Source organism: Felis catus, chromosome A3 (genome assembly GCF_018350175.1).
Source record: "Felis catus isolate Fca126 chromosome A3, F.catus_Fca126_mat1.0, whole genome shotgun sequence".
Classification (NCBI taxonomy): Eukaryota; Metazoa; Chordata; class Mammalia; order Carnivora; family Felidae; genus Felis; species Felis catus.
Window position 1 is genome coordinate 133,992,299 of NC_058370.1, and position 26,602 is coordinate 134,018,900.

Sequence of the window (26,602 nt, forward strand, 5' to 3'; positions counted from 1 at the left end):
GGCTGTGGGGCATGAAGAAAAGGGAGGACTTGGCTTGTGGCTTGAGCCGCTGGCGGGGTGGTGGTATTTATGAGATGGAGGAGAAGCAGAGGCCGGTTGAGATGGCAGGGTCCGGCTGGAAGTCAGATGGGCCTGCCGATCGGAGTGAAGGCTCTTGAGCCTTGGAATTAAATGTAATCGTCCAGGGGGTACATTGTTCATAAGAGAAGACTGAGGCTTCCTTTGAACTTGTCTCAAGTCACGGCCGGTAAGAGGTCAAGCCGGTGTTCCAACTGGTATCACTCTTGACTCCGGAATCAGCTTCTGTGTTTTCTTGAGACACCCTAATTTAAAAACTTGACCTTTCCTTCTCAGTTTCTATGGATCATATGTTATAAAAAGTTGGAGTTGTGTTTTGTTTTTTACTTTTCCTTGGAAATCCTTAGCACTTTCTTTCATATTCTCTACCAGAGCCGGGGCTTATTTCCTCGTACTGTTTAACTATTCGTGTGACTTCCAGACCTTTCTCTTATAATCCATCATGTACATCAATTAGTCTTAATTATCTGAATAACTATTTCATCCTATTACTTCGTGGCTCAAAAACTTTTGAATCCCTGCAGAAAAATGACCAAAATACTCATTCAAGAAATTCATGCCCTTCAGAATACTTTGAACCCTGTTTTACCAAGTCAGCGTATTTCCTGTTGTCTTTCCCAGTTTTTGCTAGGTGGGTGCCATTCTGGCCATAGCATGACGTACTGACTCTTGGCTGTACACATCAACTCAGCTGGGAAGCACCATCCTCTCTGTGTCACTCTTGTTCTGTGTTTGGGGCCTGTGTCCGCATTGTCATCCTGGGAGCTGTTAGTCCTTTCTGGCCTGTGGTGGTCTTTTCACACCAATTCTGTTGTACCCCGTATTCATCTTCTTGGTACCGTTCACTCGCGTGCACACGTCCCACACGACAGAACCGTACAGAACGCCTTCTCTTGGTCAAGCTCGGTGCTACGCACTGAGGGAGTTGGATGGCTGAGGTCCTCAAGGAGCTCGGTGTGGTGGAGGATGTGGACATCCGAGAAACCGGTTTTTACAAAGGGTGGGAAAGCTATTCTGAGAGGAGATCCATGTATCTCTTGGGATAGGAGGACTTGCAGTTAGAGCTAATCCTGCAAAACCCAACACTGTTACTCAGCGATTGGCTGTCAGACGTTGTGACAACATCCCTGACTTGACGGCAGGTTCTTGAACTGGAGAAGTTGTATCTTTCGTTCCTTCTGTTGCTCTATAAAAGGCAAGTGTATTGAGTCAAAATGACATCTTTAACAACCAACTCTAGGAAAACATAAGACACGTGATCTTAAAATGTGAAGAATGGCTATTGTGTGTCTTTAAGCGGGTGTGCTTATAAATGTAATAGTGGAAGGAGCTCTTGTCTTTTTTTTTTTTTTTAAATATTTATCTTGAGAGAGAGAGAGAGAGCAGGGGAGGGGCAGAGAGCAAGGAGAGAGAGAGAATCCCCGGGAGGCTCTTCAGTGTCAGTGCAGCCCCACACAGGGCTCAGTCTCATGAACTGTGAGATCATGACCTGAGCTGAAATCAAGAGTCAGATGCTTAACTGACTGAGCCACCCAGGCGCCCCATTAGGGGAAGGAGCTTTTAAACTTGGTTTGGAGAGAGATAGTTGATTGATCACGTATTGGTTATTTGAGGATAGATTAAACTGTCAATTGTAATACTTCCGCAGAAACACCGTATCTTAGCACGTGTTACTGCACACACAGTAAAAAGAATGAGAACAGTATCACATTTGTTAAGAGTCCACTACATTTATAACTGGATTCTTGGAATAAAACTCAGGAAATTCTCAAATAGATTTTATTTTATGTATTTATTTATTTTTAATTTATTTTGTTTTAATTTTTGAGACAGAGAGAGACAGAGCATGAGCAGGGGAGGGGCAGAGAGAGAGGGAGACACAGAATCCGAAGCAGGCTCCCGGCTCTGAGCTGTCAGCACAGAGCCTGACGCAGGGCTCAAACTCACGGACCGTGAGATCGTGACCTGAGCTGGAGTCAGACGCTCAACCGACTGAGCCACCTGGGCGCCCCTCAAATAGATTTTAGAAGTCTGATGTTTTGACGATGGTTTTAAGACTCCATTTCGAGACTGCCAGTTGTTTGTAGCAGATTTAACACCCACATTTACCTGAAGCTCCACTGAAACGGGAGTAAAATGTCAGAGCTATGAAGTCAGAGATGGAGAGTTGGAGATGCCTGAAGCACCTGCAGAGGCAGGTGTCGGGGCCCAGCTGTCCTGCCCGGGCAGGGGTCATTCTGGGACTGCGGGCGGCTCTGACATCATGAGCCATGTCATACCTTTTGCCATTGAAACTCTGCGCATGTATGACTTTCATATAAATGGGGACGAAAGTCGAGGCGAGCTCCCTGTGGGATGTTGACCTGGGAATTATCAGCATGCCATTCCCGGGGCCACTTTCAGATGCTGTCGCATAGAAAAATGATTCTTCAGGCTGCCTTCCACTTAAAAACCACTTAATGAAAACGGAAAAACTTGCTTAATCATAAATTTTTAAAATAAGAAATATGAAGAATTTTTAAGCAGTGATCTTTCCAAGTCTCTGCTGACTTTATTAGACTTCAGATCTCATTTGAAATATACTCAGAAATAGAACATGCAGTTTGTTTTGTTCATTTCATTCATTCCTAGGTGAATAGATTATTATGCCTAATAATTTATAATGTATTTACAGGACTGTTGTGGTTTTCGTGAAAAACTTTACATATATACATACTGAGCATTTTAGGAAATTGTGTCACTGGTTAGTTAATTTTGTAAGTACTGTACCATTCTTCCGGTTACCTGTTATGAAAGTCACTTTTTAAGCTCCTGTAAATTATTTATTGAGTACTTTTCAGACTATATTTCTTTTAGTGCCATCTTTGGGGTTAAATCTAGTGCCCCCTGCCAATATTTAATTTTTAGTTCTTGGCTTATGTTTATTCCTACTGAACTAGATTTTTATTTAAAAAAATTTTTTTTAACGTTTATTTATTTTTGAGACAGAGAGAGACAGAGCATGAACAGGGGAGGGGCAGAGAGAGAGGGAGACACAGAATCCGAAACAGGCTCCAGGCTCTGAGCCGTCAGCCCAGAGCCCGACGCGGGGCTCGAACTCACGGACCGCGAGATCGTGACCTGGCTGAAGTCGGACGCTTAACCGACGGAGCCACCCAGGCGCCCCTGAACTAGATTTTTAAAAAAAGGCTAGGCAGACTGGGAAAATTGTAGTTTTGATTACTTAATGTGAAATGGTATATTCTAGAAATGGAAGTTTGCAATTGTGGATAGAAGCTTTCGGATAGATTTTGAGAGAAATAGATTTGAAATGTAGGTTTGGGGAATTATTTACTTATAGGTGTTTGAGTAGCATCTCTCGCAAAATTACAGCGATATCCTATGGGCTTCAGTATAATTTGCCAACGAGGAGAGTAGAGGTCAGGTTTGCAGGTACCAGTTTGAATAAAACTTGCTCCCCGACTTAAAGGCTTTTGTGACCCACCGGCAGGTTTAACCTGAGCTTACTGCACTCAGCTTTGCGTCCCTCCCAGCAGTGCCAAGGAAACGGAGGGAGAGAAACGGAGGGTGAGAACCATCCAGACGGATGGTTTAGCAACACACTATTATATAAGAACAAAATTATCCTTAAAGTGAACTAGAGCCCTATCTCACCAAAGTAATTAATGTGAAAATAGCACCAATGGAAAATCATGACCAACTTAAGGCAACACTGATGGTGACTAACTTGTCCTTGCCCTGAATTGCTGGAATTTCTGTGATCTGCCCGTGTACACATGATGAGAGCTTTGGATGTTGCCAGGTTTCTTGAAGCTCAGTCATGTCCTGATGCTGTGAGTCTTTAATAATTCTTATTCCAGGGGCGCCCGGGTGGCTCAGTCAGTTAAGCGTCCGACTTCAGCTCAGGTCATGATCTCACAAGTCCGTGAGTTCGAGCCCCACGTCGGGCTCTGTGCTGACAGCTCAGAGTCTGGAGCCTGCTTCCGATTCTGTGTCTTCCTCTCTCCCTGCCCCTTCTCTGCTTGCTCTCTGTCTCTGTCTCTCTCTCTCTCTCTCTCAAAAATAATAAACATTAAAAAAATTAAAATAATTCTTATTCCATGGTTGTAATCAAAATAGAGGTCTAGTAAATGTGTATCATTCATGCCATTCATCCCGTAGAACCAAAGAGGTTTTTGTTTTGTTCTGTTTTTAATTAACTCCTCCATCAATGGATGTTCTTGAAGAAACGTGGACTTTGTTCTAGGTGTGGTGGGTAGCTGTTGGGGAGTCTTGAGTAATGCCCACTGGGAGCTGGTCCCACTTGAGACCTTTTCCCAGTGGGCATTACTCAGGTGTGTGTGTGTGTGTATGTGTACGTGTACTTATTTATTTATTTTATTTTGAGAGAGAGAGAGAGCATGAACAGGGGAGAGGCAGAGAGAGAGGGAGAAAGAGAAAATCCCAAGCACTGATAGTGCAGAGCCTGATGTGGGGCTTGAACTCATAAACTGTGAAATCATGACCTGACCGAAATCGAGTCAGACGCTTAACCAACTGAGCCACCAGGCACCCCAAACCAGTGTCTATTTTGTAGATAGATTTGGGCATGGATATGAATCATCTGATGTACGATATGAAGATCGATTTGGAGATTTGGGATATGGGGTGTGAGTCATAAACATATATCAAAAATGACTTCCAGTTTTTTGGCAAAGCTGAAAGATGGTGCCATTTACAGTGACCAAGAAAACTCGAGAAAAGGTGGTTTTGGTGGGATCGGGATTTCTCCTTGGGACGTGTTAAGTTCCAGATGCTTTCCAGGCAACACCTAGAGATGTTAGGTAGCTTGTTGGTTGTTTGACTTTGGAGAGGAGGACGCATAGCCAGGCTGGAAATTGAGAATCTGGGAGCTGTCAGTACATAATGGGTATATAAAATCAGGGGCAGCGTGACATCCTCTTGGAAATCAGAAACCGGAGAAGAAAACCAAGCCCTGGGTCCCCAGGCTGAGAAGGAATATGCAAAGAAGATTGTATAAAATGTGTTTATTTCCAAAATACTTTTCAATCAACTTTAGGTATAATTTACCTAAAACAAAACCACCAGTTCAATGGGTTTAGACAAACAAATAAACTGTAACTGCTGTCCAAATCAAGTTAGAGAACATTTTACTCATCCCCAAAGTTTCTTCCTCTCCCTGTGTGATCAGTCCGTCTCTGTTCCTGCAGCCAGTAATCTGTTTTCTGTCACTAGAGAGGAGTTTTGCCTGTTGTAGAATTTTGTATACATGGAACTATATAGTAAGAAATCTTTTGTGTCTGCCCCCCTCGTTTTTTTAAACTCAGTTTAATGTTTTAAAATTCCTGTGTCAGTTGTGTTTATCAACAGATTGTTCCTTTTTTAAAAAAAATTTGTTACTTAATTTTAATGAGAATTAGAAACTGGAGACAAAGCACACTCTAAGACATTTACATAGGAAATGTTTCTGTTTACACAGAAATTTACCAACAAGAAATTCATTTTGTAACTTTATTTATTTATAAGTGTTTATTTGTATTTATTTTTGAGAGAGAGAGAAGCATGTGCATGGGGCAAAGGGCGGGGGGGGGGGTGTGGAGAGAGAGAGAGGGAGAGAATAGGAGAATCCCAACTAGGCTCATGCTGTCAGCACAGAGACTGACATGCGGCTCAAACCCTCAAACTGTGAGATTATGACCTGAGCCAAAATCAAGAGTCAGACGGTTAACCGACCAAGCCACCCAGGTGCCCCTGTACTGTATTTTTTAATAGAAAGCCTGACTCTGTGAATATCTTAATTAGGTTTTTACTTAAAGTGAACTTAAAATATATTTATATATTAAAATATGTACTATGATCATGGGCATAATTGTCTTAGAATATATCAGTGTGTATATGTGTATGTACATGTGCCTGTATTTGTATATATAGATACAATTGTATGTATGTGTTTATATTTTATATATGTATATATATTTATGATCCATATCTATCAGTCTATTTCTCTATATGTGCACACACAGATAATATATAAATATATATAATTTTCTTTTTAAAAAAATTGTTTTGAAATGTTTATTTATTTTGGAGAGCAAGAGACAGAGAGAGAGCATGCGTGTGAGTGGGGGAAGGGCGGAGAGAGAGGGAGACACAGAATCTGAAGCCGGCTCCAGACTCTGAGCTGTCAGCACAGAGCCTGATGTGGAGCTTGAACTCATGAACCATGAGATGATGACCTGAGCCAAAGGCGGACGCTTAACTGACTGTGCCACCCAGACACTCCTATGTAATTTTCTTATATAACCTGTCGTAAAATGCAATCTTATGATATGACTCAATCTGAAGTATTACGTGGTATATGTGTTTTAATGACTTTTAATTGCATTTAAAAGATCCAAAGTGTAGCAATTATTATTTTTAAGGGTTTGTTTATTTTGAGAGAGAGTGTGCAAGTGGGGGAGGGACAGAGCAGGAGAGAGAATCCCAACCAGGCTCCATGCTCAGCACAGAGCCCGATGCGGAGCTCGATCTCATGACTGCGAGATCATGTCTTGAGCCGAAATCGAGAGTCGGACACTTTAAACACCGAGCCACCCAGGAGCCCCAAAGTATAACAATTATAATTTATCCTTTTTAAAAAAAAAATTTTTTTTTTAACGTTTATTCATTTTTGAGACAGAGAGAGAGCATGAACGGGGGAGGGTCAGAATCTGAAACACAGAATCTGAAACAGGCTCCAGACTCTGAGCTGTCAGCATAGAGCCCGACATGGGGCTCGAACTCACGGACCGCGAGATCATGACCTGAGCCGAAGTTGGCCGCTTAACTGACTGAGCCACCCAGGCACCCCTTATCTTTTAGAAGTAAAAAGGAACACCAGATGGAAAGAGCCCGTCTGCTCAATTATTAAGGATTCCATGATGGAAGCAAAAGTGGTCCTTAGATACTGTAATTTTTTAAAGAAAAAAATCAGATCACAACCTACCAGATTGTGCCTTTTATTGCTGAGTGGCTTTCCATTGTATAGAATATGTGTACTACAATTTATGTATCCTTTGTCCTACTTATTAATGGACATTGGAGATGTTTCAAAATTGGGGCTATTATGAATACAACTTCTAAAACATTTTTGCACAAGTCTTTTTATGAACATATGTTTTCATTTCTCCTGCATGTTGTGCAGCAGAAGAGGAATTTCTGGGGCACAGGGTAAAAATATATTTAATTATATAATAAACTGCCAACCTTTTCCAAAGTGGTGATATATGAACCTGTTGCTTTTACAGTCTCACCAGCATTTGGTTTTATCATTCTTTTCAATTTTAGTCATTCTAGTGGACGCGTAGTGGTATCTCACTATGATTTTAATTTAGATCTCTCTTGATTGATGATGTCAAGCATCTTTCTTGTGTTTATTGACCAGTTGTACACCTTATTTTGGGATGTGTCTGTTCAAATCTCTTGATTTGAACTTTATTATCATCTTATAATTCAAAGGATGAAGCCTTTTGTCAGTTTTATGAATTAGGAGTATTTTCTCCTAATATGTGACTTGCCTTTTCATTTTCTTAGTGGTGATTTGTTTTAATTAAGCTTTTAATTTTAATTCCAGTGTAGTTATATTAATAATAATCCAGTGTTATATTAATATGTTTCAGGTGTGCAGTGTAGTGATTCAACACCTCCATGCATTAGTCAGTGCTCATCATGATAAGTGTACCCCGGTGGTGATTTTTAAAGAACAGAACTTTGAATTTCTTTTTCTAGTTTATTTTTGAGAGAGAGACAGAGAGACAGAGAGACAGAGTGTGAGTGGGGGAGGGGCACAGAATCCAGGCTCCAGGCTCCAAGCTGTCAGCACAGAGCCTGACGCGGGACTTGAACCCATGAACCATGAGATCATGACCTGAGCCGAAGTTGGCCGCTTAACCAACTGAGCCACCCAGGTGCCCCATAGAACTTTGAAATTTTGAAGTCTGTTTATCAAATTTTTCTTTCATAGCTTAGAGCTTTTTGTGTCTTTTCTAAGAAATCTTCATCTGCCCTAATATGTGAACATTTTCTTGTAGAAGTTTTATAGTTGTATTGTTTAGGCTTAGATCACTGATCCATTCTGAGTTCATTTTTGTGTGTGTTATGAGTTAAAGGTTGAAATGAACTTTTTTCTGTATGTAGATCCACTTGTCCCAGCATTGTTAACTGCAGATACCGTCTCCTCTGTATTGGATTGCAACTCACCCTGTATGTTGTGGCTTTATTTCCAGACTATTCTGCTCATTGGTCCACGTGACTAACCTTACACAAGACTCACACATCAGAATACGGACTTTCTTCTTATTTTGCCCTCCCCCTCTGCCTATACTTTCCAAGACCCTGTTTGGTCATATGGTTTTTGTTTTATAGCGACCCCTGTGTTTTTAAAGCTGTCTCAAAAATTGCATAGAAATGCAAAGGCTACAGATTAGCCAACAGTGTGTTTGAAAGAGGAGCGCGTTTCGAGGTTTCACAACCCAGTGTAAGTACCTGACTTCAAGACTAAGTATAAGCAGAGGAGGAGGCAGAATAAGAAGACGGTAAGTTAGTGTTCAGATACGCGAGCCTTTCCCTGAAGCTGAGCTTCAGGTCATCTGAGCTCACACATCTGGGAAAGTGAACGGTTTAATTTGATTTCAGCACATGAAAACAATTACTCATTTGTTAGATTTTCTGTCTTTATTCCCGATAGGAATTTTGAACCTTTTGGTGATGATGTTACCTCTTTTCCTCCTTTCGGAAGAATGCTTTTTCATTTCCCCTCAGCGCTTCTGGTTCATTAATCCCATAGTCCCTGAGTTCTGGGTTTTTCCTGAACAGTCTCCACGCTCTATCTGATACCTAAATGAATAGCTATTTTAGATGTGATTTCTCTTTTTGAAATGAGGCAGTGATTCAACATGTATATTTCTAAAAAGAAGAAAATGTTCTGTTCGATAACTCTCCCAATGCGGTTGATTCGACACGAGTAATAGTCGTATCAGGATGCTCTGGGCTACAACGAGCAGAAATCCCAACTCCTGGTCCACAGTGGTGTAAACAGTATAGAAAGATTTACCTCCCAGAGCACGAAGTCGTGAGGCAAGGCAGCTCTTTGTGATTAGTTCAGCAACTCAGTCTCAATGAGGGCATCACAAAGTTCTACTTTTTGTTCTACGTAACTTTTTTATTCTGCCTTCCTGGCGTATTGATTTGTCCTTCGGCTAGCTGCTTTTACAGGTGAAAGGTGGCTGCTGCACTTACAGATATGACAGTAGCAAGTGTCATACTTAAAGAAGGAGAGAAGCCTTTCTCCCATCCAAGTACTAACCAGGCCCGACCCTGCTTAGCTTCCGAGATCAGACGAGATCGGGCGCGTTCAGGGTGGTATGGCCGTAGACAGAGAGAAGCCTTTCTAAAAGCACCGTGTCAGGTTTCACTGACCAGACCTAAGTCGTATGCCTACCCATAAACCAGCAGGGAAGACAAGATTGCAGTTGATTGAGTTAGAGTCCCCAGGATCCCTGTGTCTGCCTTTTATAAGGGAGAGAAGGAGGGGTCAGAAGTGACGTAACTCTCTTACCATCACACAGGATGTAATAAAAAGTGGCGGAGCCATCATTTACATCTAGATCAGTTCTGTCCGGAGTGTATTTGCTTGTCTATGTTTCCGTTTGAAGACATTCATTGAAATTCTTACCTTGAGCATAGCACTTACGATAACACTGCACACACACGTATTGGCCTGTCTGCTTTTCCTCTGCTGCCGTGTGAGTGTGCCAAGTCGAAGGCTTGCCCCAGCACCTTGCCCTCTGTGTGATCTGACTCAAAAGAAAACAACAAAAGTTGGCCGTGCTTTTCCATCAGTTAGGAATGCATTTCAGTTGCAGATAATAGGGAAAAAGAATTCACCACCTAGGATTCTTTCTGGATATTAGGCTACTCAGAATCAATGCAGCAGGTCAACGTGTCATTGAGGAAGCAGGTTTCTTCTCTTGTTCTTTCATGCTGTCTTAGCCCGTTTGCCACCTCACAGGATGCAGGAGGGTTGCTACAATAGCCATCACATCCATTTTCTAGGCAGAAAGAATTCAAAAGTGTGAAAAGCCACATCGGCTGTGTCTGTCCCCTTTTCTGCTTTCAGGAAAGCTATCTAGGACTGTACATTAGAAATACATTGTGGGGCACCTGGGTGGCTCAGTTGGTTGAGCGCCGACTTCAGCTCAGGTCATGATCTCGCAGTTCATGAGTTCGAGCCCTGCGTCGGGCTCTGTGCTTGAGCCTGGAGCCTGCTTTGGATTCTGTGTCTCCCTCTCTCTCCGCCTGTCTCCCACTTGTGCTGCTTCTCTCTCCCCCCCAATAAATAAATAAATAAACACTAAAAAATTTTTATAAAAAGAAACACATTGTGAGCCACAGATATAATTCTAAATTTTCCAATATACACAGTTGAAAAAGTAAAAAAGAAATGTATTAATTTTAATGATTTATTTTACCCAGTATATCCAAAATATAAATATTTCAAAATATAGTCAGTGTAAAAATTATTAACAGTGTGTCTGAAGTTCTTTTTTAAGGCCTCAAAAAGCAAAGTGTATTTTACAGCTACTGAACATCTCAATTTAGACCAGCCACGTTTCAAGTGCTCCGTAACCACATGTGGCTGGTCAGTGGTACTTTCTAGGGACGCCAGATGCATAAATACACGTGCACAAGTTAACTACAAATGTTACTACTATAATGGATATATAGTTCATAACTTACAAATAATAAAATATGCAATACTCTTTATTGTAAATTTCATAGAGCCAGTTGATTGTCATAGAATTCTCTCGTTGATTTTTGCCAAACTCTTATAACTCACCACCTCTGGTTGCAGTTCAACCATGATATGACGTAATCAGACTACAAATAAATGTTTGGTTACCGACCAGTTCAGTAAAGAAGTTGCTTATGTCGTGGACAAACGAATGTCGTTCTACCAGGAATGTTGCTTGCTATTTCTGTTTATATTAACAAATAAGATGAAAATGAGACCATGAAGATGAATGTTGGAATTTCACTCATCTGTCCGTATGTGAGCAACTTCTTTTGCTGCATTGAATAATGGGTTTTGCATAATGGAAGAGTATTTCCTCTTTCTTTGTTAGTTACAATACAATGGCTATAGTCATGGCACCCTTCTAAAAGATTAATGGGCATTTCCTTCATCATTTTGTTCAGCATTTTAATTCTAATTTGGGTCAGTAAACCTGCCCATAAATTGGTTAGGTCCTTAAAGAAGGACCATTACAGTTGCTGTTACAGCTGTTTAGCTGTACTGTTATAGGGTGAAAGCAACCCTAGACACATGTAAACAAATGGGCATGGGTGTGGCCAAATACAAAATTTTATTTACAAAGCTGGCGGTGAGCCAAGTTTGGTCTACAGCCTTTAGCTTGTTGATCCTTGGTTTCAATGATCAGGAAGATTTATATCATTTGCCAGTTTTTGTAGTGTAAATGCTTCACCACGGTAGCTTTAAAGTGACTAACTTGGAGTCCTTGAACGTGGGACTGGGAAGAAATGCTCCATAGCTCACCATTAGATAGTATTTTTGTCATGCAGATGCAGGAGATGTAAATAGCCTCAAGAGCACAGAAAATAGCAAATGATAAGATGGAACTGAGAAGTGACGAGTTTTGAATATTTAATGCCTTTGTAATACTGTTTATTTAGTTTTATGTTCTATCACTTCATTTTTAATGATGGCTGTGTTTAACAACCAGTTTACAAAAATTCTCAAAAAAATTCTTAACAGCCTTTCAGAGCTGGCATGAGCCCAGTCTAGGACAGTGGCTACCATATTGGGCAGCACAGATCTCGGACTTTTCCAGGAGCCTCATCCGACTTCTGCACGTGTCTCACAGACAAGATCTGTGTGTCCTGCCACTCTAGCTGCAAGAGGGGCTGGGGATTGGATATTTAGCCTTTGGGCCTCTACAGTAGAGGAAAGCAGGGGACAATGGAGATGGAAATACACATGGAGTGAATCAGCCTAGAATGTCTACTCCAGTTTTGTTCTAGAACTTTTTCCATGATATTATCAGTATATGTTTATAAACACACAAATGTGTGTATATATGGACATCTGCATAGGGGGTTCTGGTACCTCAAGTGGGATTATTCTTTAGTTCACTTTTTCTGCTTAAGTGACTTTCATTATGTGTACATATAGGTGTCTCTAATCACTATTACCGAATTCCATAGTGTGGTTTTCTATTTATTATTTCCATTTATTTTAACTAATATTGAATTGGAGACATTTAGTTGGTTTTCTATTTTTATATATTTATATGAAGTATAAATTTCATATTACTGATAGTACTTTAGTGAATATCCATGTGTATATCCTTGTGAATATATGTAAGTATTTTTATTTTTTAGGATAGACTCCAGAAAGTGAAATTGGTAGTTCAGGGAGCATGTATAGATTCTGAGGCGTACTGCAAAATCACTTGCCAAAAAAAGGGCTGTTTAAAATTTTGTCCCACCAACGGCATCTAAGAATGCCTGTTTTCCCTACCCAAACTGGATATTGCCTATTTTTAAACTTTTGGCAGTGATGTTGGGCAAGTAGTATTCTAATATGCATTTCTGGATTATTCCTATGAATTCCTGATCATTCTTTATCTTGAATCACATTTCTTTTTTTTTTTAAGTTCATTTTTTTTTTTTTAGTAATCTCTCTATCCAACATGGGGCTTGAACCCACAACCCTGAGATCAAGAGTCGCACACTCCAACAACTGAGCCAGCCAGGCACCCCTCACTTATTTTTCTAAATGGAAATTTAGAAAACATATATTTTTTATATATAATATATATATATATAATATATATATATAAATATATAATAATATATTATTATATAATTATATATAATTATATATATATAATATATATAATAATATATAATATATATATATATAATATATAATAAATATAAATATATATATAAATATATAAATATATATATAAATATATATATATTAAAAATATATATAAATATATATATAAAAATATATAAAATATATATATAATATAAAAAACATATATTTTTTATAACTCTATAATTTACTCATTCACATTCTCATCCATTTTCACTTTATTTCTTAAGTGAAATCTGATTTCTTAAGTGAGATCTGTTCATAATCTGGATTTTTGTACGTGTGCGTGTAGTGTGAACCAGGAAACGATTTTCTTTTTATTTCCGAAAGGAGAGCTAACTTTCTAACCTCTTTTACCTCATTCCTCCTTCTCCCACTCATTTCTGATGCCAGCTTTATAGTCATAAACAGAAACTTCTAGTTGGATGAGTCTTTTTTTGAACTTGTCTGTTTGGTTAATCTTTTGATCTTTTTATGAAACAATACTACTTCATAAATCACTGTGACGTGCTCTTTTGTCTGCTGGGATCCGGCGTGTCCTCCTCCCCGCGTGTTTACTCAGTGTTCCAGAAGTCCTTGAAAGTCAGCTGGTCAGGTCCCACCCAAAGTATTGTTAGGATTTTGATTGGGATTGTGATGTTAAATTTAGAGATTAATTTCAGAAGAATGGGCTTTATGTTATTGGAATTTTCAACATAAGTCTAAAATTAAGTTAATCTATAGTAACACATACACCGTTCCTTTCCTACTTCAAAAACTTCCATATCCTTTCTCCCAGGAATCCGTAGTGTCTCAGGCCAACAGAATACTTAGTGTTTTGGTAGATTTTTTTTTTAAGATTTTTTTTTAATGTTTATTTATTTTTGAGAGAGTGGTGAGAGAGAGCATGCATGCACAAGTCAGGGAGGGGCAGAGAGAGAGGGAGAGAGAGAATCCCAAGCAGGCTCCACACTGTCAGCACAGAGCTCAGTGTGGGGCTTGATCTCACAACCGCGAGATCATGACCTGCGCCAAAAGCAAGAGCCAGACGCTTAACCAACTGAGCCACCCAGATGCCCCTATTATTATTATTCATGGTTCTATGTGTTGGCTAGATTCGGTGGGACAATTTTTGCTTGAGTTCTTACGTGGTTGCTATTAACTGTTGGCTGGAACTGCAGTCATTTGAAAGCTTAACTACTTGACATCCAAGGTGGTTTCCTTCCACGGCTGGCGGTTGATGTTGGCTGTGGGCCGGGAGATCAGAGGGGATTGTTACTTGTCCACGTGGGTGCCATCTGCTCACACGGGAGGTGGGGCTCAGAGTGCTAAGGACAACCATTTGAGATGGAGAACGCTGCAAGACTTCTTCTGACCGGGCCTTGAAGTTTCAGGAAGTCATTTCCATTATGTTCTATTTGGTAAACCAAGTTATTAAGTCCAGCCCGCATTCTAGGGGAAGAGAATTCTATTCCAGCTCATGTTCAGAGCTGCATGTGCAGTAGGGTTTTTACTGGGGGCGGCGACCTGTACTCTGGCCTGCGCAGTTTACAGTGCATCCTGCATGAACAGTATTCTCACTTCCTCTCAAGACCCCCAGGGTGTCACCTCCTTACGGCATCTGGCGTGACCCCTCCATCTCGTCGTCTAAGTCAGGTCTGCTATGGATGAGGCTTCTTCAGTGTGGTTCCTCAAGGACAGCTCTTGGCCATGTGAGGACCAGTGCGCTAATGGGGCCGGTTTTTGCACCCCTCCCCCCAGTACCCAGTATATAGTGGTGAACAGTGATAGGATACTTGTAGTAGATCCTTCTGTTAAAAAAAAAGGAGAAGAATGCAAGTTGCTTAGCAATCTCTGGTCCATAGTAACTGTGGGATCCAGATGGACACCTGTTACCCGTGCCTTGAGTGGTGCCCCCATCTAGTCCCTATGAGTTGGTCTCAGTGGCTCTTTATCCACACCGTGAGCTATCCTTCCTTTTTATACAAGAGGTAGCCAGATTTTGCCGTTGAATAACTTTCTCAGCCCACTGCCTACCGGTAAATAACTGGGGATGTGAAAATCTCTTCGTTTTGAACTGTTTCTCCCTTGGAGTCCAGTCTTGTGTAACTCTCTTGAAAACTGATGCGGGCTTCCTGTGTGTCCAACTAGAAATCTCCTGCATTTGACCGAAGCCACACCCACAGACCTCTTTCAGACAGTCTCCCTTTTCTTTGCTCTGAAAGTGCTGTGGGACAGCACCCTCCAGGTTCTTGTCTAGCAGAGTGTCTAAGAGGCATAACCTTGAGCTTCGTGGCAACTGCTGTTTTTTTCTGAGAGGTTCTCCAAAGGTGTGCCCTTACGTCTCCCTGAGGTGCCATGTGGAACAGCACCTCTCGACTCATCTTCACTGTGATTGCTTGAAGAATATTTTGTGACCGGAAAGATTGTCCTGAGCTCTTTTTTTTTTCTCTCTCTCTAAATTCTGCTAAACACCTGAACACTTCTCTTTTTTAGTTCATTGCTCTGTGTCCATACTTTGTCGTATGCGCCTAAAAGGAACCCGTTAGCGCTTCTGGAAGGTATGTTTTCTATTTTCCACATCAGAGTGAGCAGCAGTGTTTCTGTAGCTTCCGATTACAATTTCCTGACTGCTCTGCATGTTCACTAGCAATTCCCTTCAGGCCTTTACTGCTTCCACCTGCCACGCGATCCCAAAGCCCGTACTGCGTGCTCCAGGTTTTTATTATGGTAGCACCCCATTTTCACTTACCGATTTCTCTTCTGATTATACCACTCTACCAAACTGCAGTGGCCTCAAACAAGTAGGTATGTTATTTTGCAAATGACATTGTGGGTCAGGAATTCTGGAAAGGTTCAACGGGATAGATCGTCTCTTTTTGATAGGCCGTCCGCGTCGTCACCCACACATCTCACAACGTGGTGTCTGTCTCACTCTCTCTCCCACGTGGTGTCTCATCCTCCAGAACTTCTGCATGTGGTGATCTCCCCATAGTCATCCTTCTTTCCTGACCACCAGCTTCCAAAAGGCAAGAAGTAGAAAGTGCCAGGCCAATTGCGGGCTGTCCTCGGAACTAGCACAGTGTTACTGCCGTAATCTACTGGCCAGAGGAGTTGAAGGCCAACCGGGTTCAAAGTGGGTAGAGAAGTAGACTCTTGTTCTTAACGGGGGGAGGGGCAAAAGGTCAGGTTGTAGAAGACCATATGAAATGAGAGATATTGTAGCCAGATGTCAATCAATCACATGATTTTTAGAAATTGTGATTTGTGGACTGTGTGTGCATGAGTATGTGTGTGTGCTATTTTGTCAGTTACAGCTATTGGGAGTATATTAGCTTTGTAAAACATTTCAATTAGCGAGCTATCCTCCTTCCCCCCCCCCCCCACCTCAGGAATAATTCAAATAGATCAAATTACCTATATGTCTAAAGTTTAAAAGATCTCTTTCATAAAACTACCTAAATTGCCTACACAAGAAACTTAAGATTTTAAGTTAACCAAATATATTGTTTTTTACCCTATCGGTTCCTTCTGTATTATCAATGTTTTAGAAAGTATGTCCCCAATTTGAGAACATTTGAATATTTATCCACATTTCCTGTGTGTTTTGGTTTTAATGTTGTGCAGTAATTCTTTTTTTTTAATTTTTTAAATGTTTATTTATTTTTGAGAGAGAGAGTGAATTCAAGTGGGGTAGGGGAGACACAGACTCTGAAACAGGCTCCAGGCCCTGAGCTGTCAGCACAGAGCCCAGTTTGGGGCTCAAGACCATTTACCACGAAATCATGACCAGAGCTGAAGTTGGACGCTTAACCAACTGAGCCACTCAGGCGCCCCTTAATGTCGTACAGTAATTCTTTAGTTCATCTGGAATTATCTTGTTAACTATTTAGATGATAATCCGGCCCTGCTAATTTGCATTGCAGCCTTTATCTATGCAATGTTAAGTGTTCTAGAATCTGTTTCTGGTCTCTTCTATTGATATGTAAATTATTTTCCATACTGTGTGTTTAAATATTGTAACTGTCCCAAGCACCTTGAGATGTGAAAATCACTAAATGTTCATGCTTGTAATATGTGAGTAAATGCTACCTGATCCACACTAAAGATGTATGATTTTAAACTGTTGAGAACAAGAATTTATTTAATGTATGATCTAGCCACACATTTTTGTGCCAAATTGTGTTTTCTAAAAAGGAAGAATAAATAGAAAAATTACCAATACTCACAGTTTTATACTTGTGAACATGACTTTCAAATCTGTCATTTGGGTTATGGAGGTCTTTCAGAAGGAAAAAAATAATGAAAGCATTGATTAAATGGATTTACCATTGAAGGTGGTACAGAAGTCAAGTAAACTAGGTACTAGTAAAGAGTTTTTACAATTTATTGAAGAAAGCTATTTGTGGAGTAGATCTAGAAATATTTAATTTTTGAACCATATCATATGGTTAATAAAGTATTTTAAAATGTATTCTCTAATGAAATGAATCTTTTATTTTCACTAATCTAGTTTGTTTCTGTTTTCCAGATATTGTTTTGTGTTTGCTTTGGGATACCTCACAGTGTGCCAAATTACTAGAGTCTATATCTTTGATTATGGACAATATTCTGCTGATTTTTCAGGGTAAGAGTAAAACTTTGATTCAGTAGCCCGTTTTATCTACTGTCACATTGGTGGAAGGACAGCCTATGGTTGCATTTAGTAGTTCTAATGAAAAGCTATTGACAAACGTTTTTGTTGAAAATTCCTCTATGAGCTGAGACGTTTTCTTCATGTAAAGTGGCCTTTTGTAGTGCTTATAAGTCACAAAAATAACCTGTCCTTTTAAGTTGACTTCTATAAAATTTCCAAATATGTAGCAATTGAATTTGTCGTATGGCATTCTGATCTTGAAAGCATTTCCTAATTTCACAGAAATTTCTGCCATCAGTTGTAACTGTTGAAAACCATCCCCCCTCAGCCTGTATCCTTCCTTGAGTCTCTTTCTTTGATCTCTTGAGCGAATCCCTTTTTGTACAGTCATTCACCAGCTTCTCTGTAAGATCTGGTCACTTCTGCTTCTTAACAGCCCCTGAGACTTTTCTTTGGGCTAGAGGTCCTCTGAATTTTCTAGAGCAGACATTTGAATATGTGTTTTGGTTGCATGCATTTTCACTTTCGTGGAATGTTCTGCTTTCTTATGTCTGCACTCAACTGAGTAGTGGAAAGAACTTCTGGCTTTTTTGTTCCTTCAAAGGGGTCGTGGTCTAGTTGCTCCATGGTACTCTTTGTCTGCAACAGGCTGATGAAATGTCTGTTCCAAAATAAACATAGGCCGATCCTTAAGGACTGACTTGCTTACCATCCTTATAAAGGGACCTCTGCGAAGGATAAGCAAAGTAGAAAAAATAAAGTATGTCATGGCATCTCTGAAAAAAGGTTATTCAACGTTAGAAATGGACCAAAGTTGTATGAGCTTAGAGAAAAATTACTGCTATGAAACAAGAGAATTCTAGCAGTTGAAATTTTCTTTTTCTCCTTAATGGGATTCAAGTAGATTTTACTTTTTTAAAACAGATTAAAAAAATAGATTTGGATGAAAGGAGATTGCATGCAAAAGAACAAACAAATGAAGCCGAAACACACTGATTAAATACACTTTACAAACTAGTTAAATTAGCAATATATTGGGTAGAATAGAGAAATATACCCGGAATTCGGAAAAGGAGAATAGATGCTGGCGGTCTAGCTTATAAATAGTAGATATTCTTGGACAAAAAGAGCTAATGGATAGAATCAGTAAACATATTGGGCACTGAAAATCTTCACGAACTTGAAGGTGTAAGCCCGGTCACACGTTGTCATTAGGGTATGAGAGTAGGACCTAGTTGTGAATGTTTACAAGAGTCAAGATCACTTAGTTTAATCTTCCTGGGAACAGTTACCCTACTGTTCATCGCGGTATCCGTAGTGTTTAGCACATGGTGACATTGAATAAACCCTTAGTGGATCAATAATAATAATACCTCAGTTAAGAGGAAAGTAGAAAATACAGTGAGAAAAATGGGGGAAAACAACAAACACAGAGTAGAAAACCTGAGCAGTGCAGGCAAAGCTGTGCTATCCAAGATAAGTTCAGAGCTTACTGGGGCACCTTGGGGGGCTCAGTGGGTTCAGCATCCGACTTCAGCTCAAGTCATGATCTCGTGGTTCGTGGGTTCGAGCCCCGCGTTGGGCCTTGTGCTGACAGCTCAGAGCCTGGAGCCTGCCTCAGATTCTCTCTCTCTCTCTCTCTCTCTCGCTCTCGCTCTCGCTCTCTGCCCCTCCTCTGCTCACGCTCTGTCTCTCTCTTTCTCTTTCAAAAATAAACATTAAAAAAAAAAATTCAGAGCGTTAGTGCTTGTGTTACAGTGAATGAAGAATGAATGAATGAAGCCTTTAGTACGAAATAGAAACAAAAAGAATACTCTTGACTAATTCAGTTTATGCATGTAGATAACAGAAATGTGAACATTAGCAGCTAGAAGTTAATACTGTAAAATCACGAATTTTCAAATGGCCTTCTTCAGTGCTAGGACACTGTAGCCATGTTCCAGGGACACTAAGCAGCTGAGGCTGTCCCCTCTAGTCTCACTTCAGCCACAACTGCTCTGTGTCTCTAGCTTATATTTTGGGATTCCACATATACTTCATTTAACAAATATTGTGCTGCTTATATTTTTAAACTGCCAGATTTTTATTTTTTTTTAATTTTTTTTTTTAGTGTTTATTTATTCTTGAGACAGAGACAGAGTGTGAACAGGAATGGGGCAGAGAGAGAGGGAGACACAGAATCTGAAACAGGCTCCAGGCTCTGCACTGTCAGCACAGAGACCAACGCGGGGCTCGAACCCACGAACCGTGAGATCATGACCTGAGCTGAAGTCGGACGCTTAACCGACTGAGCCACCCAGGCGCCCCTAAACTGCCAGATTTAAAAACCAGTCTAACATAGCTAAATTGAGCTCATTGACGCGGTTCTTGTGAGTACAGATTTGCGTGACACAGTGTTTACTGGGCCCTCACAACTGCTCTTTTGGTTGATCTAGTCATCACCCTTCTGATTTCTCAAACCTGATATTCTAAACTTGTTACTGTCTAGCTGGAGATAGGCTCACACTGTTAAAACATCATCATTTCAGTGGCTTAACATAATACGTGTTTATTTCTCAGCCACTTTGATGGTCCACTGAATAGGGAGCCTTTGCTTCACACAGTCATTTAGGGAAGCTTCTTTCTTAGGGCTTCACCTCCGTCAGCATCTCTGGAATCCTTTTTTTTATTAAAAGGATTATTTTTAATGTGTATTTTAGAGAGAGAGAGCGCACAAGTAGGGGACGGGCAGGGAGAGAGGGAGACACAGAATCCGAAGCAGGATCCAGGCTCTGAGCTGTCAGCACAGAGCCCCACGCAGGGCTTGAACCCACGACCCATGAGATCATGCCCTGAGCCTAAGTTTGAAGCTAAACCACCTGAGCCCCCAAGTGCCCCTGGAATTCTCTTGATTACGCTGATGGAGACGCTATTGGGGAGCAAAGGGAGAGAGCATGCTTCCTCACCACTGCTGCTCACCCCCGATTGGAAAAGACTGCTTATGTGGCCCACAAATTAGAGGGTAGTTTGCAGTAAGAGCAAAACGCGTGTTTAAAAATAGCTTTATATGGTGTGGCTTTACTTTGCCGAAATGTAAAATTTCATTTAAAAATTTTTTTAATGTTTATTCATTTTCGAGAGAGACAGAGCATGAGTAGGGTAGGAGCAGAGAGAGAGGGAGACAAAACCCGAAGCAGGCTCCAGGCTCCGAGCAGTCAGCACAGAGCCCAACGCGGGGCTCGAACTCTTGAACCATGAGATGTGACCTGAGCCAAAGTCAGATGCTCAACCAACTGAGCCACCCAGGCGCCCCTAAAATTTCACTTAAATACTTAAATATAATTTACAAATGTTTAAGTATGTGGAAGAAAACAACATAGCATTTTAAATATAAACCTGATACAAAACTCCTAGTTTAATGTGTAATTTTTATCCATTAGGAGGAGACATTTGATCATCATCAGTAAACTGATAAGATTAGGCAGAGACAAATTAGCTGAAAGAGGCCTTCTGGGAGAATGAAGCTGAAGGGCTTTTTTTCTTATTGGACACAGGACAGAGAAGAAGCCATCTAGAGGCAGACTTTCCCCTTAATGAAATATTTAGGCATTTAGAAGCCTTGAGCGTGTTATAATACGAGCAGAAAAGATCCTAACTTGAACCTAATTAGGGTAAATATCCAAAATGTTGGGCGTCTGAAGAAGGTAGAGTTGAATACAGTGGCCATCCTTTGTCCTGAACCGTGCTGTTGCCTTGAAGCTGGCAGCACAGGAGGTGGAACCAGGCTCTTGGTGAGGAACCGCATGGGAACTCTTCCGTCCGGGGCAGTCTTTCTTGCCTGAGGCACAGGAAACTGATATTGTGCCTGTGTATGAATGTGAACATCTGTGTGTTTGGGGTGGGGAGTTGGACATGAGTTCAAGATACATTTGAAATGTCGATCAGATTAAAGGGACTCATTTCTTTTTTTTTTTTTTTTTAATTTTTTTTTCAATGTTTATTTATTTTTGGGACAGAGAGAGACAGAGCATGAACGGGGGAGGGGCAGGGAAAGAGGGAGACACAGAATCGGAAACAGGCTCCAGGCTCTGAGCCATCAGCCCAGAGCCCGACGCGGGGCTCGAACTCGCGGACCGCGAGATCGTGACCTGGCTGAAGTCGGACGCTTAACCGACTGCGCCACCCAGGCGCCCCTAAAGGGACTCGTTTCTTAACAGAAGTTCCTTTTTGCAGAAAGGTCGAAAACCACTGTAGTCTTGACTTTCGTGGTAGCCTTAGAAAATAGAGGAGACATTAAAATAATTAAATAACTTCCCTTTAGATTAGCAATAACCAGTTAGCAAGTATAATAAAGGATCCTAGTTTCACAAGCAATGAAAACCATGACAATGTCTATCTGAGAATACACGTGAGAAGAAATGCACAGGACCTCAGTGTAGAAAACTGTAAAACTTTACTGTAGGATATAAAAGAACCCTAACGGGAGAAATATCTTGTTATTCAGACGGTAAAATTTAATATTATAAAGATGGGAGTTCCTCTCAAGTTAATCTGTAGGTGTAATGCAGTTCAAGGTGGGGTTTTGAGGGACATTAGATGAATTGAAAAGTTCCTCTAGAAGTAGAAATGCTCGAGAGTAGCAATTTCAGTACAAACCACACTCCTGTTTGTAAAGCAGCCGTCATTGAACTATTACAGGACTGACACGGGAGTAGATGACACAGTGAAGCCAGAGGAGAGAAGCAGAGCCATTGATCCAAGAAATACAGGGACGGAATAGAAACGGTGGGAGAATAGATCCGGGGGGAGAGCCCTTCTCGATTATTAAGTAAATGGTGTGGAGGCAAAAGGAAGGTAGCTGCTTTCCTTCTATGTAGGTAAAGAACTTGCAGACGGAAGTAAGAGCAGACTTGTGTGGCAGAAAGGTAATGAGTTCTGATTGGAGTAGGTTGACTTTTGAAGGGGTAGCTGAGTGCATCCACCAAAAGAGATGTACAGGACATAATTTTCCATTCAAATTAAGGCTGTGTTTTAGAGCTAACCACGTGGTATCAGATGCTCAGCAGACGTTTCGTTACTGCTTACTCCTGTGTGTCCATTCAGCTACGATTTATGGAGCACATGCTCTACCTTTTGCGAGGTGCTCAGTACTTTTGTAAGTGACGGTCCCGTCCAGCATAAGGGACAGACCGTTTGGTCTAAGAGCTGCAGGTGCGATTGTCGCACGCGCTCCTAGAAAGCCTCGTTTGAGTCTGATTGTAGGTTCTCTGTGCCGCGTGCCGAGCTCTGGAAGGCCTCTCGCTCTCATCTCCCTCCTCTCACGCTGTGCCCGGTAACTGTGTTGCAAGTGGGATGGATGTAAATTATTCAGCCCAACCGCTAAACGGCAGTGTTCCATTGACCCTGTTTCGTCCCGTGGGAGCATCTCCCACACCTTGACCTACATTTGTTTGGAGGAAACATTCTATCTGGCTGCTACTAACGTAGGTTGAGTTACCAAGAGTAGATGGGCTAATCTGTGGCTTGATTTGTCTGGTTTCTGCCCTCCGCAGGCCTTTTCTACCGTTACGTCCGTTCACAGAGCAGCGTGCTTTAATGAGATTTATCAGAAGTCTTCGGTTTTCTTGGGACTCTGAGCCCTCAAGGTGTGTGCCCGGCTCTGCCCCGCAGCCCTGTCCCGGCTGCCTTCCTCAGTCGTCTGATGCCCACGCCCTGCTCTCCTGTCAGTACATTTGCCTTTGCGCCCAGTCCGTTCCCTGTGCCCAGGGCGCCCTTCCTGTCCAGCCATCGGTGCCTGTCCACCACGGCTAATCTTACGGGCCCAGATGACAGGACTCCAATTCGAGGTTTTCCCCTGGGTTTGAATTTTCTGTCGTCCCTGCACGCCTTTCTTCAGATGTCTCGTTTGGCTCATGACACTTTTTTATATAGTTATTCACATACCTGTTCATCTCCTGTTTTAGTGAGAAAGCCTCATCAGAGACTGCACTTTACAGCTAATTATCATGTCCCCCCAGGGCCTTGTGCTTTAGTAGCAACTCCACTGTTTAGTAAAGAAGGTTTTATCAAACATTTGCTGTCTCTCAGATACTGTTCGAGGTATTTGTCATACTGCTGCATTATTTAATCCACCCAGTGTTTACTTTTATCTGTTTTTTAGATAATAACTTGGAGGGGGGCTGAAATAGCTTCCCAGTCTTCCAAATTGATCAGTGGTGGGGTCAGGATTTAAGTGGGGTTTTCCGACTCTTGTCTCACTGCGTGTTCACTGCCCACATCTCCACCCGAGTGTCCAGGAGGCAGCTCTCACTGGACATGCCTGAAACAGACTCCCCGATGCCCTCTCTGCCCCTCCTGTGATCCTTCTCCCTTGCCTCTGTCCTTCTGCATGGTTGCTCTGGTCAAAAACCTTGGCAGCTTCGGGTCTCAAGCACTGCCTCGTATCCATTGTCAGACCGTCGGCCGATCCTGTCGTCTTTACCGTGACATGGTGGCCAGGCTCCACATCAGACCACACTTGCTATCACCCTGGTCTGAGCCACCACCCTCTCCTGCCCACTTATCCCCCTGCGGCTCCTCAGTCTTTTTTTAAGAAGTTTGTTTTTTTTCATTTTGTTTAAGTGTATTTATTTTGAGAGAGAGAGAGAGAGGATGTGAGCAGGGGAGGGGCAGAGAGAGAGAGAATCCCAGGCAGCCTCCATGCTGTCTGTGCAGAGCCTGACATGGGGCTTGAACTCATGAACTGTGAGATCATGACTTAAACCAAGCTCAACTGACGCTCAACTGAGGGAGCCACCCAGGCACCCCTCCTCAGTCTTTTCAGCCCAGAGTCAGAATTCACCCATTTATTTTTTATTTTTTTTAAATGTTTATTTATTTTTGAGACAGAGTGAGACAGAGCATGAATGGGGGAGGAGCAGAGAGAGAGGGAGGCCCAGAATCCGAAGCAGGCTCTAGGCTCTGAGCTGTCAGCACAGAGCCTGATGTGGAGCTTGAACCCATGGACCGTGAGATCACGGCCTGAGCTGAAGTCAGAAGTTCAACCGACTGAGCCTCCCAGGCTCCCCTAGAATTCACCCATTTAACACCAAGTTACTTTCGTGTGGAAACCCTCCCTCGCGTGGGTCACTCAGCTCCAGAAGCCTGCTGGGTCTGACCCTGACCGCTGCCCCTGCATGTCCCCATCCTCCCTCTGCACCTCCTCTCATCCCACCAGTGGCCTTCTGTCTCCCCACGTGCTAGTCACGCTTCTATTGAACTGCTGTTGAACTGCTTTCCTCCTTCCTGAACATTCTTACCCCTTCAGGCTGCTCTCTGCCTTGTTCTCACTTGAAATGTCACCTTCAGGGTGAGACCAGGTCTCCTCCCTCCTCCCCCCACCCTGCTTTGTGCCTGCGGTCAGCACTTGGCAGCATCTGGCGTAGGATGCGTTCACCTGTTGACTGCTTCATTATCTCTCTCTGTCCGATGCACTGTGAGGTCCGCGGCCCCGAGAACTTCACCTTGTGCACGGTTGTGTCTCCAGCGTCTGGTTTCTTGTAGGTGCTTGTTAGATACCTGTTTCTGAACGAGGGAGTAAAGTGAACGAGTGAACGTGGCTCAGAAACCCGTGGCCCTCTCCGTGATGACTCACTGCGTTTTCTTTGGCATTCGGTATGTGGGGCTTATTTTGGCCTCGGTGGGTTTTGCTGTTTGTGGAGGAAAGAGAGGACCACAGTGGAGAGCTGACAGTTGGGCTCTGTTGTCAGGTGACTTGCACCCAGTGGCAAGCTGACCTTTGACCCGGCAGGTGCTTGCGGTTGATGGCGCTAGAGATAGCCTCTCCTGGAGGTAATGGGCAATTGAGGCAGCGACTGTTCTTTTCAGCATTCCGTTTCTTTTTTATTTATTTTTAATTGTTTTTTAATGTTTATTTGTTTTTGAGAGAGACAGAGAGAAAGAGAGAGACAGAGCATGGGTGGGGGAGGGGCAGAGAGAGAGAGGGAGACACAGAATCCGAAGCAGGCTCCAGGCTCCGAGCTGTCGGCACAGGGCCCGACGCGGGGCTCGAACCCGCAAACTGAGATCATGACCTGAGCCGAAGTCGGACGCCCAACCGACTGAGCCACCCAGGCGCTCCTCAGCATTCAGTTTCTAATAATGTTGAACTACAGCTGAATTGTACTGTATGAAAGAACTAAACCAACTCTTCTCATTATCTGTAGAGACAAAAAAATGTGTTTTTAAATTTTTGTATCCTTTTGTTTTTTAAATTTCAAGAAGTGTAGAGCTTTTAGTTGTTGTAGCAGGTAGGGTTTTTGTTTCCTTGTTTAGTATTACCTGAAACTGTCTCGTCAGCTGAAGTATTTCTCCTGAAACGTTAGATTCCACGTTTCTGCACATTCCTAGCCGAGTGCCACGGGGAGTAAATCTGTGTACTTCCACCTAAATACAGCGATGTCATCATGTGGAAGGTACAGGTACCTCTGTCTGCGGCCCTGAGCTCCCCCGTTGGAGATCCTGAGGCCGTCCACCCCCTCCCTCCTCCATCCCTGACTGCCACAGGGAAGGCAGAGGGTCTCTTTTGAAATTTTTTTTATATATTTAAAAAAAATTTTTGTTTAACGTTTATGTATTATTTTTGAGACAGAGCATGAGCGAGGAAGGGGCAGAGAGGGGAGACACACAGAATCCGAAGCAGGCTCCAGGCTCCGAGCTGTCGGCACAGAGCCCGACATGGGTCTTGAACCCGTGAACCGTGAGATCGTGACCTGAGCCGAAGTCGGACGCTCAACTGACTGAGCCACCCAGGCGCCCCTCAGAGGGTCTTTCTGATTCGTGTCAGGTGATCTCAGACTTCCTAGGACCCTGGAAGCGATTAGCATTTAGAGACTCCAGTAGATGAGAAGTCAGGGTTCTGCCGTAACGAGGTAAAGTTGGTCCTGCTCCGGTCGGCTTCCTGGTCAGGCACATGGCCCGTGTTGGCCTCGTGTGTCCATTTCCCCCTCTGG

The 26,602-nt window shown here is 42.2% G+C and overlaps 1 protein-coding gene across 6 annotated transcripts in view; it reads left to right on the top strand.

Moving 5' to 3' along the window:
* The window catches only part of MBOAT2 (membrane bound O-acyltransferase domain containing 2), a 125,906-nt gene that overhangs the window by 70,849 nt on the left and 28,455 nt on the right, over window positions 1–26,602 (top strand). For 5 of the 6 annotated variants that reach the window (XM_023252136.2, XM_023252133.2, XM_045054995.1 and 2 more), the window contains exon 4: window positions 17,529–17,624. The exons of the other annotated variant lie outside the window; for it this stretch is intronic. In XM_023252136.2, the coding sequence (XP_023107904.1) occupies window positions 17,529–17,624 (96 nt within the window). The remainder of the gene's footprint in view (window positions 1–17,528; window positions 17,625–26,602) is intronic. 6 annotated transcript variants of the gene reach the window in all.